The sequence below is a fragment of the Castor canadensis genome, chromosome 13 (assembly GCF_047511655.1).
Source record: "Castor canadensis chromosome 13, mCasCan1.hap1v2, whole genome shotgun sequence".
Classification (NCBI taxonomy): domain Eukaryota; kingdom Metazoa; phylum Chordata; class Mammalia; order Rodentia; family Castoridae; genus Castor; species Castor canadensis.
The window spans coordinates 125,129,870-125,147,430 of NC_133398.1; the positions used below are offsets into that span (position 1 = coordinate 125,129,870).

The window sequence follows — 17,561 nt, forward strand, 5'->3', positions numbered from 1 at the left end:
GCTTCGTTCAGCTCAGTGGCTGGGGTGGGATTAAGGTGATCCTGGGTTGGAGCTTCTGGTCCGGCAGAGGCCTCTTTGGAGGAAGCTACTGTAGCCCCTCCCCACCCCCCCCTTCCCCCATTATTCAAAGCTTCACTTTCTGTGGTTTCAGTTACCATGGTCAACTACAGTCCAAGAATATTGAAGGAAAAATTCCAGAAATAAATCATGAGTTGAAAATTATGTAGCATTCTGAGTAGTGTGATGAAATATCTCTCTACCTCACTCCATCCCACCTGGGGATGTACAGCTTTTGTCCAGTGTACACACTCTGTACATGCTACTTGTCCATTAGTCACTTACTGGCCATTTCTGTTATCAGACCTACTGCTCCTCCACCCCCCTGCTTGTATATCACATCTGGTACTATCCACTGTTTCAGAAATCCACTCGGGGTCTTGGAGTGTGTCCTTCATGGATGGGGGGACTACTGTGACACCATCTTGGTGCCTCAGATTATTTCTGCTAAGTTTTACAAATTTAGTCTGGTGTGCATTAAAGAATCTAGGCAAACAAAGAGCCAAGATGACAAAATTGAATCCACAGAAACAACCGACAGTAAAATATACGAGCTACAGATATTGGCATTTTAAGATGCAGACTTAAAAGTAGCTACACTAAATCAAGTTGTGTAATCTACCATGTTAAAGAAAACATCATGTGATTTATGAATTGATGTAGAAAAATCATTTCATAAAATCCAGTACCCTTCCATGATAAAATTCCCTCAGCAAATTAAGGAATACCTCACTTTGGCATTTACCAAACACCTGCAGTAAACATCATACTTCATGATGAAAGATTGATCAGGAACAAGGCCAAAATGGGTTTTGTTTGTTTGTTTGCAATATGGGGGTTGAACTCTGGTCCTAGCTAGTGCAAGCATGTTACTGCTTGGGCTATGTCCTCAGCCCCTCCTTTTCTAGTTTATTTTTCAGATATAGTTTTGTGCTAACTTTGCTGTCCTGCTACCTATGCCTCCCAAGTAACCAGGACCACATGTGTGGGTCACCATGCTAGGCCTGTTTCTGGGTCTCGCTAACTTTTGCCCAGGGTGGACTCTAACCTTAGTCCTCTCGTTTCTTACTCTCGAGTAGCTAGGATCACAGGTGTGTGCCACCGCACCCAGCCAAAAATGTTTATTCTTATAGCACTGGAAGCTCTAGACACTGTTATAAGGCAAGAAAAAGAAATAAAGGAAAGAAAGAGAACTGTCTGTTTGCAAATGATGCAATTATTTTCATAGAAAATCCCAAGAAATCTCCCAAAAACCAAACCAAACTAAACAAACCAAAAGTAGCCAAGCTGCAGGAGACGAGATCACCACACAAAAATCAACTACTCTTCCACAGACTAATAGTGAGCGTGTGCAGCTGAAAGTGAAAGCACAGAATGCTTTATAGCCATTCCAAAGGAAGTAGACACTGGAGGTTACAAAGTGCTGGGAAACAAGTAAATAAAAGAACCAAACGAGAGTGTACATGCATCAAAAGGCTCAACATAGTAAAGATGTCAGTTCTCCCCAAACTGATCTGTACGTTTACAGCATTTCCTGTCAAAATGCTGGCGGAGATAGCAGAGACAGATGGTAGACAGAGATAGGCTTACTCTAAAGTTTTTGTAGACAGGCACAGGCCCTAGAACAGCTGCAGCAGTCTTGACAAAGAAGGAGGAGGTGGAAGGGATCGTTCCACTCAGTGTTTGGGCTTGCTCTACCCACAGTAACTAGACAATGTGGTATTGGCAAAGGCAGAGACAGAAGGATGAATGGAGCAGAACAGAGAAGCCAGAACAGGAAGCTCTGAGTCTCACAACTATTGTTTCTTCAACCTTCTCCTGCCCTCCTGTTTCTTGCCCCTTTTCCTCCTCCAAAGTCATAAAAGCTAGAGCCCCTTCCTGAAGGTGGGTCATAGAAACTAGAGCCCCTTTTCTCCAAAACTGGTCATAAAAATTAGAATTGTTCCTCTAACCTTCCCCTTGCCTTTCTGTCTAAGAGGTGGCTTACCCTTGCCCAATAGAAGGTCCCTCGTTGCAGAGGGGTCCTGCCCTGTACTCAGAAGACAGAAATGCTATGACAGAGGGGACGAGAAGCCTCTGAACAGGTAGACCTATCTGGGATTCCCCCTCAGACTACTAACTGTTGCATCATACCCCTTTGTCCAGTCACATTTCTTTGTGGCTGACTCTGCTTCATCAAACCTGAATATAAAACAAACCTTTCCTCTGAATCTTCTGGTCTTTGTTTCCGAAGTTTCTTGCATCAGGTAAAACTATCGTTAAACACATTTCTTACACTTTTCTCTAACCTATCTTTTTTTACAGGGATGTGGGCAGTGACCCTTACGATGGGAAGGGTCACATCTTTCTGCCCCATAAAAGACAAAAATAAAGAGAGGGAAACTGTGTGAGAATAGTGGGCGGGCTCAGTGTGAAAGCAGAGGCACTGGAGAGCAGTAGAGTGGTCCAGGTTTACTTGAGCTATGAACGACAGAGCTGGCTGATGCGCTGGATATGGAGGTGGTAAGAGAGGTATGAAGGATGACCGATGGCAATGGCTAAAATTTCGACTTGATCAGCCACGTAGATGGTAGAAACATTTACTTGGGTGGCAAAGATTAAAAAGGACTTTGTGCATGTTACATTTGAGAGATCGAGTAATACATTTGAAGATGCCAAGTAAGCCGTTGTGTGTTATGAATCTGAAGTGTAGGAGAGAGGCCATGGCTCAAGCTCAAATTGTGGAAAAGTGTTGTTGCATCACCGTTTTGGCTTGATTCTTAAATGTCCCCAAAAGGCAAGGTGTCCCTAGCTCATGGAGCTACTGCGAGGCAGGGAACCTCTACAAGGTGGGGCCTATTGGAAGGAACTTACATCATTGGAGATCATGGGACCTGACTCCTCCCTTTCTCCCTTTGCTGCCTGCGCACCCTGAAGTGGAGTGAGCAGCTTCTTATGCCACACGCTCCCACTGTGATATGCTGTCTGCCACAGGCCCATAGCAGTGGGCCAAGTAACCATGGACTGAAGCCTCTGAACTCGTGAGCCAAAATAAATCTGTTGTAGTTTTAAATTGATTATCTTAGGTATCTTGTCACAGCAATAAAGAGATGACCAAAACACTCATCATACAGAAGTGGGATGGTGGCCTGTGTTGGGGGCTGGCCTTTGTAGGGTTTGAACTCCCAGGGTGCCACAGGAGGGCTTTTCTGTCAGCCTCCCTGTGGACTGCTCAGATGTGAGCCAGAAGAGGAAGTGGGGCTGGAGACTTGAAAGCCAGCAGCACTCAGACATCAAAACTGGAGTCCAACTGTTCATGACAGAACATCAAGACAGAAATCATGGAACGAGATGAGCTCTCCTCAAGACAGCTGAGCTCTGAGGGCCTGGTGTGGAAAGCTGGGTTTAGGAGAAAGTACCAGCAAGTAAAATGAGAGAAAGGGAGCATGAGAAGGGAGGGCCTGGCATCAGAAGAAGACAGGGCCAGCCGTGGGCGGTGATCCACAGGTGTGCAGTGCTTGTGCGTCCTGGAGGTGTGTGGCAGCCAGAGCCTGCTGCAGGTGAGAGCGATGTCTGCAGTTGGAGCTTCCTGTTGCAGTTGGAGTTCTGAGCAGAAAATTGGGAAGGATAGAATTAGAGCAGTCTGAAGAATGAATGTGAGGTGGGGAAGCAGGGAAGGCAAGCTTAGACACACATCTTTCTCAGGAAATTGTGCTAAATGGAGAGCAAGGAAATGGGCAGTTAATGAATAGGGAGCCTTGAGTTAGGAGAGCATTTTCCTTTGAGGCTAGGGAGCTGATCAAGGCAGTGCAGAGATGGTGGGGGAGAGACTGGGGCCCCTGCTGTGAGGGTCCTGGCAATGGAGTTGTGGTGAGAGCCCACGTAGACAACTGTACTTCATGGGGACCAAGACACTTTGTCCATCAGATCAGAAGGGAAGACAGGAAATGAGTGGGTGTGTGTGTGTGTGTAGGTGAGCTTGTAGATTGGCTGGTGGGGAGATGAAAGTTTCTTGCTAATTGCTGTTTTCTCAACTCCTTGTGAGTGAGGTGAGGTTCTGAGAAGGGTGGTGGTGTGACGAGGGAGGAAAAGACAGGAAGTTACTGCTCAGGAAATGGAGCCAACTGACCAGGGAATCATGGCAGGGTTGCCAGGTAGCTGAGCCCATCGGGGCCTTGTGGTCTGGAATCCAAGCCGAGCAGTGGGCTCTTCTGTGGGATATTGCACAGCAGTGCTCAGCTGTGTGGCCACCGGGAAGAGTAGATGCAGGTTGGGGCTCACAGGTAAGTGCCATAAAACATTAGGACAGGGTCGAGAGGAGTCGAGGGTGTCTGCGAAAGAGGAACACTTACGTTCTACAAAGTGTTTATTGAACTTGCGATCTGCTCAGAGTAAAATTTCTTAGGAAAGCATATGTTTCCAGGTCTTTCTACATACATTCTTAGAAATATGTCTTAACACCATGGCTTGAAACATTCATACTGCTGTTTTGTTCAGGCTTATTTTCCAGTGCCTTTTGATTTTGGTTTTTGGAAAAGGAACTTCTGTTTCCCCCCTTGGAACTAATGAGTGAGCAAGCAAGAGGTTCTGTAAGCGAAAGTAAGAACTGCAGACTTTGTTATGGTTGGACCTGTGTTTGGAAATTCTGTGGGCTGTGTTCTGTCAGCATCCCGCTCGTAGAATGGCCGTGTAAACAGTGGTGTTGGGAGGCTCTGAATGAGCAGCCTTCCTGCTCACTTGCAGACTTTCTCTGAGTGTTTAGTTCATAGTAAAGAGGGCTCTAAAAATACCAGGCCAGCTAGGCTTTTATTATGGATCATTTCATGTAAACTGCAGTGGGATGTATAAATTTGAAAAAGAAAAAAAAGTCATTGAAGGCAGGGTTTTGAAGGAAAAGCTACAGAGATCTGTCTGCAATAATTTGTTTGTGGCCGTGGATATAAAATTACGAAAAGGGATAGGAATAAATTTGTTCCATCTTTTAAGTTAGAGCATTTGGTAAATTGAGAATTTGAATAGCATACCCGAATGTGCAAATAGTATGCGCCTATGAAAATTTACATATGCCACGTTTTAAATTAAATTCTCTTTTGAACCTGACTTAAAACAGCATTAAACTTTGTAGTGTGTGGGTTTTTTTTTTTTTTTAATGTAGGGTGCATCATCCTGTAATTTGGGGAGTTCTGAGTGAGGTGAGAAAACCATTAGGATTGATTAAGCTCCGGACAAGAGCCAGGAGCCTGTGCGTAGGTCCAAGGAGACATTATCAGCTGGGAGGCAGGGAAACAACATAAAAACCCAGGAGAATGGGAACCTGCAGGAAGTTCAAGTAGGAAACAGAAACGAACCATCAGGAGTACAGGTGCAAACACTGATTACTTCAGGCTGCCATGTGGTAGCCACGTCAGGGTCATCAGGGTTATTGATTGTGGTGGTTCCAAAACGGGACAGAGACAGTGAGTACAAAGGAAAAGATTGTTCTGTCTCACCGCACAGGGATCTGTCCTGGGAACCCTTACCTTCTCACAAGACCATGCAGCATGGGTGCTAGGCCTGTGGGATTTTGTGTCTTCTTCCCAGACACAGTGATGGTGCTGGGGTGGGGTGTTGGAATGTGAAGTCATGAGAGGACTTGGTGACAAGAACCAAGGGAAAGGGGGTGGGGATATAGCTCTGTGGTTTAGTGTTTGCCTCGCCTTCATGAGGCCCTGAGTTCAATCCCCGGTATCACAAAAAAAAAAAAAAAAAAAAAAAAACCAAGGGAAAGATGGCATTAGCTCCTACCCACCATGCCCATCCTGAGCTGTGGCAGTAGTGCGGACCCACAAAGAAGGGCTCTGGGGAGATCTAGTGGGGAGCAGATGTTTAGTTTGAAAAGTGGGAAATGTTTACGTTCAGTGTCGGCAGTGGCTAATGGTTGATTTGTAGGCAAGCAGAGTTACGAAACAATGCATTAAAGACTTTTCTGTGTCCTCCTCAATGAGGGCAGCTTCTAGCCTGGCTCAGACACACAGCATCAGCCTTGGCTCTGAACCACACCTACTAGAAGCCTGGTCTCCCAATGCTGAGTGCACCACGGTCACTCCTAACTCCTAGACATGGTAGATCGCATTTTCTCCACTTCAGAGGTTGGTGATAGGAAGTGATTTTTCTCCACTGAGAGGCAGAGTGCTAATGGACTCCAAGTTCTCCGTGGAAGTGTCCTAACGCAGCTGCTGCACATGGGGTCTGTGGCTTGTCTGACCCCCGTTGTAGGTTTTGGAATAGGCAAGGTGGGGACATCCTAGGATGGGCTAGAGCGAGTCATTAGGGTGGTGGTCCTTAGACTCACTATGTGCTGGACCGGATGTTTGTCCTGCTACAAAAAGCTGATTCTAGTCCCCCACCCCCAAAGTTTGTGATTTCATCCCTGGAGTGGGACCAAGGCGGCCTGCATGGAAATGAGAGCCAGGTGTGTGTGCCTCACACCATGGGAAATGCCAAATGTCCACCACACTCGGCTCCTCCTGGGCCCCTTTTGGGTTTGATTCCGGCATACCTATCGATGGTGTCCTCAGTATCTGGTAAGAGTGCGCAAGAGAAAAGGGCAAGAGGTGAATTTTGACCATGACAGAGAGGAGGGAGAAGGCTAGAAGAACAGGGGTGACCTGGCTCTCAGATGATAACCCGCCGTTACCCAAATTGAGGCTCCAGTTAGAGCAGCTACTAAGGAGTGAGGACGTACAGTGAGCCCTGAAACCCTGCGGCCTCCTTTCCCTGCATGTGACTCACTTAACTTTGTGACTATCCTGTGAAATCAGTTTTTTCACATGTATTTTATAGACATGAAAACTCGGGAGGTTGACACTGTTTTTAAAAATTATTTCAAGGTCATTAGCAAGGACACAGTCTGTTTAAAGCTCCATGACCTTTCTATCTTTTCTGTTGTTGACAGGGTCTTGCTATATAGCTCAGGCTAGCCTCAAACTCTCAATCATCCTGCCTTCATGCTGAGTGCTGGGATTATAGTGTGTACCACCATGCCTGGTTCCTTTATTTTTTTAAATGATCCTAATAATACATTAATGTAGTCTCATAAAAACAATTCAAACACATCAGCCTCCCTCCAAGCTCATGTACATACCTCCCCAGAAGTGATGTCTGATTCTTTGTCTTTGTACGTGGAGATAAGTTCATCTGTTTTATGTTTGTTTTCACGTAAGTGGAATTATGCTGGTATGTTGTTCTGACAGTACTCTGTTCACATAATAGTAACTCCTGTGATTATTTTATGCCAGCCTCCCAAATCTCCTTTATATCACTAATATTTATCTCTGTCCCAAAGACAAGAACATTCAAACTTATAGTGCAAACCAATTTAAACACGGATGCAGAGAGAAGGGCTTGACAAAGGCTAGCGATAGTTTTGGTAGTCACATGGTTAGAGGGCAGGAATACACAGGACAGCCACCTGCAGCAGGCCCAGAGTGTTGATTGCTCTTAGACTGAGAAGCTCAGACTGGTTTAAACGTGCTTACCTCAGTGGTATTTCAGTAGCCTGTCACGGGGCTTGATTCTCAATACTAACCTTTACTTAAAACAGTGCTGAGTGGGGCGTGGGGCATGGCTCAAGCACTAGATCACCTTCCTGGCAAGTGCGAAGCCCCAAGTTCAAAACCCAGTACTGCCAAAAAGACAGTGCTGAGTTAATAAGTCCATTTAAAAAATGTTAAGATTCAAATTTTCTAAGAAAAACTCAGTAATATTCTGGCTTCTTTCCTGGTTTGAAATCATATCTGAAATACTTTTCTGCATCTCAGAGTGCGGTTCATGCAAGTCACAACTGCCAATGACTAACTGCTGGACTGACCTCACCGTGTGATGGAGAAAAGTGTTCTTCTGCACGTGGTTTAGATGGTTTACTTCATTAGAAAACTGTTCTATTTAGGCCCAAAGAGATACAGATTCTGTCAAATTGGAGGTCAATATGTTTCAGTAGCCCACTGAACTCACAGGAACTCCAGTCACATTTGTCATGCAAGTTTCCGGCTCCAGGTTGGAAAGCAGCTGTTCTTTGTGTCCTGTGCATTGTGTCAGACCACGAGTAGTGAGTTCCCTTCCCGAGAAGTGTCTGTGCTGGATGCTGCATGCTAGCGGTGGGAACACCGGGCATTGTCACCCTTGTCACGAGGGCCATGACGGTCTGTGGCTCTGTCGCTTGTGTGGGTGTTGGGCCGTGTGTGTGTGTACATGTGCGTGCATGTGTGCAGGCATCTTGCTGAGCTTCATGTGTGCGGAGTCATGCTGCCTGTGTGTTTCTGTAATGTTCTTCTTTCCTGTGCTCGGCCCCTTCCTTTTATGTTTTAGAAAACCTTGTAACGTTCTACTGAAAACCCTGTTTAGATTGCTGGTGACACTGCACTGGCTGGGCTTTCAGAGGATTGACATCAAGTGATGTTGCGTCCTCCATTTGTGCCGACCTGGCATGAGTATTTTCGTTTTATTGGGGTGTGTTTTGTCTGTGATGAGTATCTTTAAAGGGGCAAGGGTCCGTGCCATTGTCGTCTTTGCTGATTTGTGCAGTTCTGTGCAGGGCACCGCAGGTCCATTTCCCTTGATGGTCGGAAATGTTTCTTTTTTTTTCTTTTTCTTTTTTTCCTTAAATTGAGGTAACACTTTACGTAGTCTAATTTCTAGATTGTCTCTTTTGCAGGGGGAAATGATAATTTAAGATTGTGTTATTAAGAAAATAAGACAACTCTCAGTGTGATCTCTAGTTTAGAAAACTGTAAATCACTTGCAGGTGATTTAATTAATTTAGGAATTTTAATATTGGTTAAGTAAGCAAACAATTCCAGTATAAGAACATGAATGTTTTACTAGATGTTTACATAACACACCATGGGAACATAAAAAGGAAGTGACTAATTCGGTGTTTGGGCGTGGGTATTTTATACAGTAAAGGAGCTGCCAAGTGTCCCTCACGGCAGCATTTCTGAACTAGTAGACCAGGTGCTCCTCTCAATGGCTCCAGAAAAGAGAAGAGCAGGCACACTGTGACACACCTGGGGAGGATGGGGCGAAGGGTAATGAAATAAGTTAGATGGAACTGAAAAAAGAAAAACTTTGTTTTACTAATTAGATTTGCAGGAAAAATATATTTTCAAAATTTGTAGATCTGCTTTGTGACTTTTATTTAAATACAGCTAAGACTGCTTTGGAATTTTCCAGGCCCTTTCCACAGAGATGGGGCTTGCTGTGGCTTCCTCTGTCCCTCTTGGATGTGCCCACTGGCCACCACAAGGTCATAGCTCAAAGCAACATATTATGCACAGGAATCATGGCACATCAGTGTGCACAGCTCTGTCAGTCTCTTTGAAGTAAAATAATAGTAATGTTGTGGGGTTTTTTGTTTGTTTTTTCAGTATTCTGTGGCTACTTTATGACCTGAAACTTAGGAAAGCAAATTGCGAAAAAGAAAATTTATCCTGTTTTCCTCTAAGGAAGTCACACAGGAAACCTGCAGTGACTAGTTTGTTCCATAGTTAAAGAGCACTCCATTCTACTGAATTTAGTCCAGCTAGTGCTTATTGTGTGACATCCCCAGGGCCAGTTCACAATTGCTCTAAGGAATGCAAAGATGAAGGAAGCAGTCGCTTCTGGAGCCTGTAGGCCTCTGAGTGAGCGAGAGAGGTGTGCTTCTAGCAGCTTGCAAGGCTTCTCCAGACAAGAGCAAATAGGAGACTGCAGCATTTCAGAAGGACAGCAGCTAGAAACTACAGCAGGAATCCTGGGGGATTCTGGGTGTTGAAAGATAGAGGTGGGCAGGAATTGGGTTTCTTGGGAGTAAGAAATGCTTGGGGAGTGAGGTGGGGAGGAGCCGGATGGATCTGGCAACCAGCAGAGAATCTGACTTCACCAGATCACAGGGGGCAAAGAGAAAGTAAGTATGCTAGGTGGGTTTGAGGCCTTGTGGGGCAGACTGTGCTTAGGAACCTGGTGAAAGCCTGGAGCCATGGGGGCGCAGGAGTGTCTCCATGCTGTGTAGCCCCCTTCCTCCTCCTGTCTCCTCTCCCTCCCCAGCCCTGTCTTCCTCTCTCTCTCCTCCAGCCAACATCACTCATGCACTCTGCTCCTCCAGCTGCTCAGGAGCCATCACTCTGGGAACACTCCGAAACCCGCCCCTTGGAACTCATCCTTTCTTCCCCGTTCCCACAGTGATCGCTTTACCCTCACTCTAGCACTCAGTGCGTTGGGGCTCCTGTTAGGGCTCTTCCCAGCTCCATCCTCTATCACCAGCTGGCAGGGGCCGCTCATCCTAGCAGTGTGGCTTGAATACAGACATTGGAATACTCCACGTGTGACGAATGAATAAGAGACCCTGGTTTACGAACAGGTTTATAAATACACACGTATGTAGAGAGAGGGGAGGTGGGGTGTGCGTGTGTACTAGACTGAAGTGGAAATTCTAAGAGACTTTAATGATGTGACGAATAAATTGTTTGAAGAGGCGTAAAATATGTGTTCTGTCTCAGTTTGAGAGTATCGACCACAGTTTGGCTCTCCTCGTCCTTTGCCTGAGCAGAGCCATAGCTTTTCTTCCATCCCTGACCATGTGCCAAACCATGACCCATGGGGTCCAGCTTTCCTACCCTGCCTGTCACAAGATGGTGCAAATGCAGAGAGACACAAGAGCACCTGAAAACAGGGGCCACTGCTTTTCCTGACCTGCTTAGAACTTCTTAGAAAAGTTCATCTTATTGGTGGGAAGTGTTTTCAATGGCATTGACTTTCATTCTTAAAATTCCTGCATCAATCAGCGCTGGGCTCACAGCCATTTTGCGCTGTGTTAGTTCCTGCACCTCCCACCTTGAAGGGTTTTAGATCACCACCAGTCAGAGTGATGTATTTGCGTTTTTAAAAAAATAATCAGGACATGTACATTGTACCCACATTGTTTTTGTAGATACTGATTCCTGAATTTAAGGGGACTGGAGTAGATTTGCTACTCCAAGATTCCTCTACAGCGTTTGAAAAAGAATGCATTCTTTTATGGTTGTAGGGAGGGGCTTTTGGTCAAGGACCATACCAAATCCTTAACAGTTCTGTGTTTAGGCTGTTGGCCACTAGGTGGCAGCAAAAATTATTCTTAGCAATGAGAAATGCTTAATCATTTTTATTTATTTATCTTGCCATTCTGAAAATTGAACCCAGAGCCTCACACATGCTCTTCAGACACGTCTACCCTGAGCTGCATCCCAAGCCCAGCCTGATCAGTTTTAAAGTTTTCTTTAAAAGATTAAAAAAAAAAGATTTAAGAGACTAAAGTGTCTTGTTTTGAAGGCCACGTAACCACAGACAGGCCTCCATGTGTTGTTTCCAGGACTTCCTCTGTTCTATCCAGGGGTGAAGCTCTCATAGAAGCAGGAGAGACAGATACAAACCTTGTAATTTTGTTTTACAATTTTTTTTTATTATTGGAAACCAGAAAATTGCAATTATAGAAACTATGGAAATACAGGTCATTTAAAGAAAAAATTTAAACCACCCCTAGGAATAATTGTTACTTGTTGTATTTCTTCTAGTGTTTTATATGTTTATTTGTTTGTTTTGCAGTGCTAGGAACTAAGCCCAGGGCCTTCCTCATGCTGCACAAGCATCCTGTGCCCCTAGCCCTTTGGTTGTATCATTGTTTTTGAGGCAGGCTCACACCACTACCTTGATCAACTCCTGCCTCCACCTCCCTAGTAGCAGGTGTACATCATCATGCCCAGTTTCTTTCCGGTGTTTTTGTACATACATCACATTGAATATTCAGTTTTACATCTTGCTTTTCAAATTGTTATATTGCCTTTGTGTATCATTAAGTAAGTACCTTCTTACAACATGACTCACACTGTTGTATAAATCAGGATCAATCCAACCAATCCAGTGTTGTTAGGTTGCTCCTAACAACACTGCTCCTAGTTTTGTTGTTGTTGTTGTTTTCATGTAGTTTAACAGTTATGTGTTCTCTCACCATGAGCATTTGAGTGCATCTGAGAGAAAAAGAACAAAAAAAGCTTCTTAAAGAATGTCCAAGAAATTCGCAGAAGAGAGAGAAGGGATGGGACTCACCCTTCCATCAGTAGCCCGCTGCTTCGATAACTAGCCCACTACCGAGGTAGCAACCTTAATTCATTCCTGAAGTCCCAACCCTTGTCACTTCTCAACAGTGCTGCATTTGGGGGCAGACAGACATTACCAAGTGACTTCTCAGAAAGTCACATTTGTGTTCCCAACAGCGGCAGAGTGCCCATCTCACCACATTGTTGCCAGCACTAAGTATTATGTAGAGGGTCTGGGAGTTTTTAAAAGTGGGATAGGGAACTAGATAACGTTTGATTTGGTGAGGGGATTGTTTTTGTGGTGTTGGGAATCAAACTCATACAGCTTTTGAGTTTCAGAAATTTTCTAACCGTATCATTTTGGAAATTAAGTCAGGAGCCATGTACTAGGTAAGTTACAGCAGTCCTTCCTTATCCTAGGTTTTACTTTCTCCCCTTTCAGTTACCCATCGCCAACCATGGTCCAAAATATTAAATGGAAAATTCTGGAAATAAACAATTCATTAATTTTAAAAGGTGCATGCCATCCTGAGTAGTATGCTGATTTCTTAATTCCATCCTACCCAGGCCTTGAATTGCACCTTCGTGCCCTCCATCCTCCCATCAGCCACTGGCTGCCATCTTGCTTGTAAGATACACTGTCTTGATACAAGGGTGCTCTTTCAGGTAGCTCTTCTTTTGTTATCAATGCCACAAAGCACAAAAGTAGTGATTCTGGCAATTGTCTTACAGCATATTGTTATAATTGTTTTATTTTATTATTGCTAACCTCTTACTATGTCTAATTTATCAACTTTATCATAGGTATTTTTGTATAGGGAAAAACATAGTAAATCTAGGGCTCAGTACTTTCTGTGTTTTTAGACATCCAGAGGGGAGGTCTTGGACTATATCTCCCGTGAATAAGAAGGAACGACTGTATTTTCATTTTTTAGACTTTACGCGTTAAAGTCAACTTGTACAGATGCAGGTGTTAGAAGCATTACCCAGGAATTACCTAGGGTCCATGGCCACACCCTCTGAATCTGTCAATGTCAAGACCCCAAGTAGCTAGGGCCACAGGCCTGTGCCACACCCAGCCAAGAATTCCAGTCTTAGCTGACCTTGCTTGCTCTGCCTGGAAACTGCTTTCCATATGGAAAAGTCAGTCCTACCTGGGCTTCCGCTTTGTAAGGGCCAGTCTTGTGAAGTACATTAGTGATTGCTTCAGTGTGTTTATGGGTGGCTTAATTGGAACTTTGCTAAATAGAATTTGAGTAAAAAACTGAGCTTGGGGTTTAGTGAGATGCCATAGTTAGAGAATTTAGCCCAGTACCTCATGTGTGGTAAGCACTCAGTAGATTTTATGGACTTTTATAGTCATAATGGTTAGAATTCTTCAAGAAGTGACATTTAACCAGGTGAAGGGGCTTGGAGAGCTCCCCCCCCGCCCCCGACAGAGGGAATGATACATACTGAAGTCCTGAGGGACCATAGAGGCTATGGTCCCTATGGTCTTTCTGGGTCACAGATATGCTGCCAGTGAGGGAAAGTCAGCCTGATAACAGGAATGGGGGTGCGTCTGAGCGGGTGCACCAGCCTTCTTGACTTTGGGGAGACACTTGGACTTCGCAGTAAGAGTGACTGGGAGCCTTAAGGGTCTGGAGCTGAGGCCAGTCAGCATCGTGTCAGTAGACACAGCCCAAACCTTCTCTAGGGGGAGTGGGTGCAGGGAGGGTGCTTGTAAGATTTGGCTATAAGAATAGGTCCCCGCCTTGAGTAAGCCACTTACACTCAGAGTCTCAGTTTTGTCACCTGTGAGGCACAGTCAGGTAGAGGACTACCCGCAGCCTGAGGACTGTATGTAGGTCTGTTTGTGAAACATTTAGAACAGCTCCTGCTGCCTTTAAGGAAGTACTTTAATTGCTCCCAGGAGATGGAGCGCTTCCAGTACTGCTCTCCCTTCACCTGGCATCCCTCCGATCCCATCCATGAAAACCCCAGCCAGACTGACCTGTCCCTGAGCCCCTCATGTCCAAATCAAGCCTGCCTGCCTCCTGCCTCCCCTGCCAAGGTGGATTTGACATATGACTGGCTTTTCCTTTGCCTAGAGCCCCTGCTTGCTATCCCAGAGGGGGAAGCAAGCCCACTCTCACTAGCTGAATGCACCACATGCCTCCTTGTGGTGTAAACCCTGCCCCTCTCCCTTTCTTGAAGAGCCCAGCGGCTGCAGGCATCTGCTTTCCCTTGTGGCTGCACACCACACCATCCCTTCTCACATCCTGTGTACGTGGGCTTGAAAAGCACGTGGAAGCGACTCCTGGGGCTGTCGTCAGCATTTGTAAGTCCCTGGTGGGTGAAATTTGTCGTGTTTTAAATCTTTTTGAATGTGTGAAATTATTGATGATGAAATGAGCACCATGACACAGAATGATAAAGTTCCTGCTTGTCACTGGCATGTGTGTCATGGGTTGTCTTGGGCCTGTGGGACTTGCTGTTGGCTCAGGGAACCCTTAGCTCCACCTGCATTAGGATGTCATCTCAAGGATTTGTGAGTGAGTTTACACACATACATTTATGTGCATAGATAAGTACAAAATGCAGTGGAGACTTACTTTAAAAATGTAACATGAGCTGGGCATGGTGGTGCATGTCTGCAGTCGCAGAGACGCAGGAGGCTGAGATGGGAGGAGCACTTGAGCCCAGGAGTTCAAGACCAGCCTGGCAATGCGGTGGGACCCTGTCTCAAAAACAAGACAAAAAAGCAAAATGACATTTCACTGTGACTACACTAAAATCCCACCAAGTGACACACTGACGGGTTCTAGTGCCATGCTTGTTAATTGTTAAGTATTTTATTTAAGATGCTGTTAAAAATACTAAATGTTTCCAAACAAAACACTTTTTCAAACAATATCCTTGCCTATCATAGAAATAACATATGCACACATACAGGAGCCTCTTCTCCGCTCCTGTATTTGAGTTATTTTTAAATTGACGAGCTCATTTCTGGGTGAATCTCATATCTTCTTTCTTCATTTAATGTTATAGCCATTTAAAAGCATTTAAGTGCTGCATAAATTCCTGACAAACATTGTGGTGACACTCCAGGAAGCCCTGCACAAGGGAATTGCGGCCCCCATCTTTGGACACTTGGCCCAGCGTCACACTTACTTATTTCCTTAAGTGTAAGCTGGGCACATTAAGACTCTGAGCACTTTGAAGGCATGGGTTTTCAAGTTGCATTCCACATGGCAGGGCTTCTGTCATCCTATCAGGTGCCACACTCCTGGGCAGGAGGCCTGTGGGCCGTGTTACAGCGCACAACCATGCTGTCACGTGGAAGACAGTGATACTCCTCTGTCGCTCACAGAGAACACCTGTTTTGTAGAACCCCAACAGGCTTTCAATTCGTGGGCTGCTGGAGTGGCTCAAGTGATAGAGCCCGCAGCAAGCATAAGACCCTGAGTTCAAACCCCAGTGTACCGACAAAAAAGAAGAGAAAAAGCAGCCTTTTTACCTTATGCTTTTTCTAGTTTGACTTTTCAGTTTACAAAGTTCTTCCTCATTTGGACATTTGAAAAATACTTTTATTTTCTTCTTGTTTATTATTTCATTTCATTAAGTGAATGTATTTTGGTGAATAGTGTAAGGTATTAATTTAAGTTTCTTTTAAGTACTCAGTTTTCCAGGCTATTTTTTAACAGAATCATTCCTTTCCCTACTGATTTGTGCTATTATTTGCATGTACTAAATTCTGTATCTACTTTGATAAAAATGTTCTGCTGAGTTTAAAAACAATGATGGGGGCTTGGTGACAGGAAGGAGAATGAGGGAGGGAGTGAATTGCACTATGACATATTGTAAGAACTCTTATAAATGTTTCAGCGGACCCCCAGTACAACAATAATAAAAAAATTCAAAAAAATAATGATCCAGTTCTTAATATGGGGAAGCACTGACCATTCATTATCTAGTATTAGAGTATTTCACTGTTAACACTTGTTTACATTGACTCAGTTTTAAGGATTTTAATGCTGACTGACTTCTTTTTTGCTCCTGAATCAGTGACCTGGGTGTTTATGAGGTGGGATCCCCGTTTCCTAGGGACTGTCTGTCCCACGTACAAATTACAGACGCTAAACTAAGCACTTCATCCACTTTTAAGAAGGTTGACGTTTCCTCTTTCTGTTCACTTTTTTCTTTTAGGGTTTATTGTCTCATCTACTGTCAGCATTCAGATTTGATATAAAAGAATTTGGTGTTTTCACTCAAGGTCTTGGGTATGAGCCTGTGGATTACTGTCCAGGTGTGCTTGAAAATGTGAGTATGTTGAATTTATCACTGTTGAAGTTCTCAGTGCTGAATGTGCCATCAGCAGAAAGGACAAATGGAAACACTTTGCTCCTGCTGGGGAGTTGTTTGACTTTTGTTCATCTTTCTTACCTGGGGTGGACTTACGGCCATGTAAGGGAAGAACTGTGAGAGGGAAGACTCTGGGAGAGGAGGACGGAACTGCAAAGGTCTCAGTAAACCCACCACATGGTCTCTCTGATAACTGCCCTCACGTATTCACTCAAGGCTTGGGGAGAAGAGCGTTCCCTGCCCGTGTAAACACCACCTGTACTGCCAGACAGACCTATGTGAAATAACCTGACTCGAGTTTTACGTTGTAGCAAAGCAGAAAATTCACTAAATAGCCAGGCAGACAGTAGTACATATTTGTATATTGGTATTTAAACATGTTTTTTTCTGCTGCCTTTAGTTTTAACCAAATTCAAGAGATTATAATTTGTGATCTTATATAACTCCTCTAAAAATAGGTTTTTAATGTGCGTTAGTGTTTTTGTCTATGGACGCTCTTTACATGAAAAGCATCTTAAAATAAAGAACTAAATTAAGGAAGAAGAGCGAAATCAGCTCTAACATGCTTTTGGTTCTAGTGGGTTGGGTTGTGGTTCTCAGAGGGATGAATGGTCTGCCTGTTGTTCACTGCCTGAGCAGGAATGCAGGAGAATGGGCACTGGATGTCAAAGCCTGCTCCTGAGTGCCTATGACTTGGCACTGCCTTCTCTTCATTCTGAGAAAGGATGGGGAGGGGCCCAGCGGAAGCACCACTCACACCAGGCTGTTTGCAGCAGGAGTTAACCTGCCACTCGTTTTGTTTTGCAGATGGTTTTATCATTAGTGTCTGAACTCAAGGAGAGTCGTTCTGATGGATTTAACACTCCGAGTCGGTAGGTGTTGAACTAAACATCCCTCCTCTCAAGGTCCAAAACCTGTCGGTTCAGCTGTGAGAGGGAAAAGCATGTTCTAGTTATGCTTACATTCTGGGTACAGAGATTATTTTCCTGCAGGACTTCACAAACTGAGTTCTTTCAAATTTTCTTTTTCAGTCACTATTTTCTCAACTCTTATAGGGCCGTATGTAAATCAAGCAACATCTTTTGTGTGCCTGTT

At 44.5% G+C, this 17,561-nt stretch overlaps 1 protein-coding gene across 13 annotated transcripts in view; it reads left to right on the forward strand.

Annotated features, from left to right (window-relative positions):
* The window catches only part of Fancc (FA complementation group C), a 184,420-nt gene that overhangs the window by 104,901 nt on the left and 61,958 nt on the right, over window positions 1–17,561 (forward strand). For all 13 annotated transcript variants that reach the window (XM_074052583.1, XM_074052574.1, XM_074052572.1 and 10 more), the window contains 2 exons: window positions 16,311–16,424; window positions 17,274–17,338. In XM_074052583.1, coding sequence (XP_073908684.1) covers window positions 16,311–16,424; window positions 17,274–17,338 — 179 coding nt within the window. The remainder of the gene's footprint in view (window positions 1–16,310; window positions 16,425–17,273; window positions 17,339–17,561) is intronic.